The sequence below is a fragment of the Charadrius vociferus genome, unplaced genomic scaffold (genome assembly GCF_000708025.1).
Source record: "Charadrius vociferus isolate BGI_N301 unplaced genomic scaffold, ASM70802v2 scaffold92, whole genome shotgun sequence".
NCBI classification, from domain to species: Eukaryota; Metazoa; Chordata; class Aves; order Charadriiformes; family Charadriidae; genus Charadrius; species Charadrius vociferus.
In genome coordinates this window covers 10551-11639 of record NW_009647874.1, presented here as the reverse complement: position 1 = coordinate 11639, position 1089 = coordinate 10551, and the positions used below count along the sequence as shown (strand labels likewise).

The following is a 1089-nucleotide window of genomic DNA, read 5'->3' as shown; positions in this document are numbered from 1 at the left end:
GGGCTCTGGAGACACAGCAGGGGCTGGCTTCTGTGGGTCAGGGGACACACCAGGGGCTGGCTTCTGTGGATCTGGGGACACAGCAGGGGCTGGCTTCTGTGGGTCAGGGGACACACCAGGGGCTGGCTTCTGTGGATCTGGGGACACAGCAGGGGCTGGCTTCTGTGGGTCAGGGGACACACCAGGGGACGGCTTTTCTGAGTCTGGGGATACAGCTGAGGCTAACTTTTCTGGATCTGGAGATGTGGCCTGGGCTGACTTTTCTGGATCTGGGGACATGGCCTGGGCAGACTTCTCTGGCTCTGAGGAAGTCACCTGAGCCAACTTCTGGGGGTCTGGAGACCCTGAAGATTTCTGAAGCTTGGGGGAAACAACAGGTTCAGTTTTGGGGAGTTCGGGTGAAAGGGCAGATTTGCGTGACTCAGGGGAAAGGGTAGGTTTCTGTGGCTCCAATGTGACACTTTTTTTGGATGAATCTGATTCTCCTTCTACCTGTTCTTTCCGTTCTTCATTCCACTTCTCGGGTGCTGCATGTTGTGCTGTGATGTGATAATATACGTTGCAATACATCTTGCTGGTAAAGAAACACTTGTGGCAGTGAAACAGTTTTGCACTTTTTTGATAAAATATAAGTTTACCCAAACCAGCAGCATCCATTTCATCACAATACTCTGGGTGTATGGTACCCATATGAATTTGTATGTTTTCATAGTCCGTTCCTCTGAAGCTGCAGTGATCACACTCTAAGCGCTCTGTGGTTTTACGTAGTATCTGCAACATGTCCATTTTTCTGTGGTAGTTTTCACAACACTGCACCTTCTAAAGAGCAAGCTTCAGTTCCTGCAATAAAGCAAAAAAAAAAAAAAATCCGTCTAGTTAGCTGTCAATTTAATTTCAACTCTTTGACATTCCTAAATAACCACATGTGCTTTCCTTCCCGCCCCCCCCCTCCATTTTAGAAAGCATATCTTCTGCACAGGTACTAACTAATTCATAAAGAAAATCAAATATAGGTCTCTTCAACTTCTGCAAATCATTTTACATCAGCAGAACTTGAAAAACACAGCTTATATTTAACAATAGGCCTTC

At 46.6% G+C, this 1089-nt stretch overlaps 1 protein-coding gene across 1 annotated transcript in view; it reads right to left on the bottom strand.

Annotated features, from left to right (window-relative positions):
* CHAMP1 (chromosome alignment maintaining phosphoprotein 1) overlaps window positions 1–836 on the bottom strand; it is a 3787-nt gene extending 2951 nt beyond the window's left edge. Inside the window, exon 1 of the mRNA XM_009883055.1 lies at window positions 2–836. Coding sequence (XP_009881357.1) covers window positions 2–786 — 785 coding nt within the window. The 5' untranslated portion in view covers window positions 787–836. The remainder of the gene's footprint in view (window position 1) is intronic.
* Between the last annotated feature and the right edge of the window lie 253 nt (window positions 837–1089).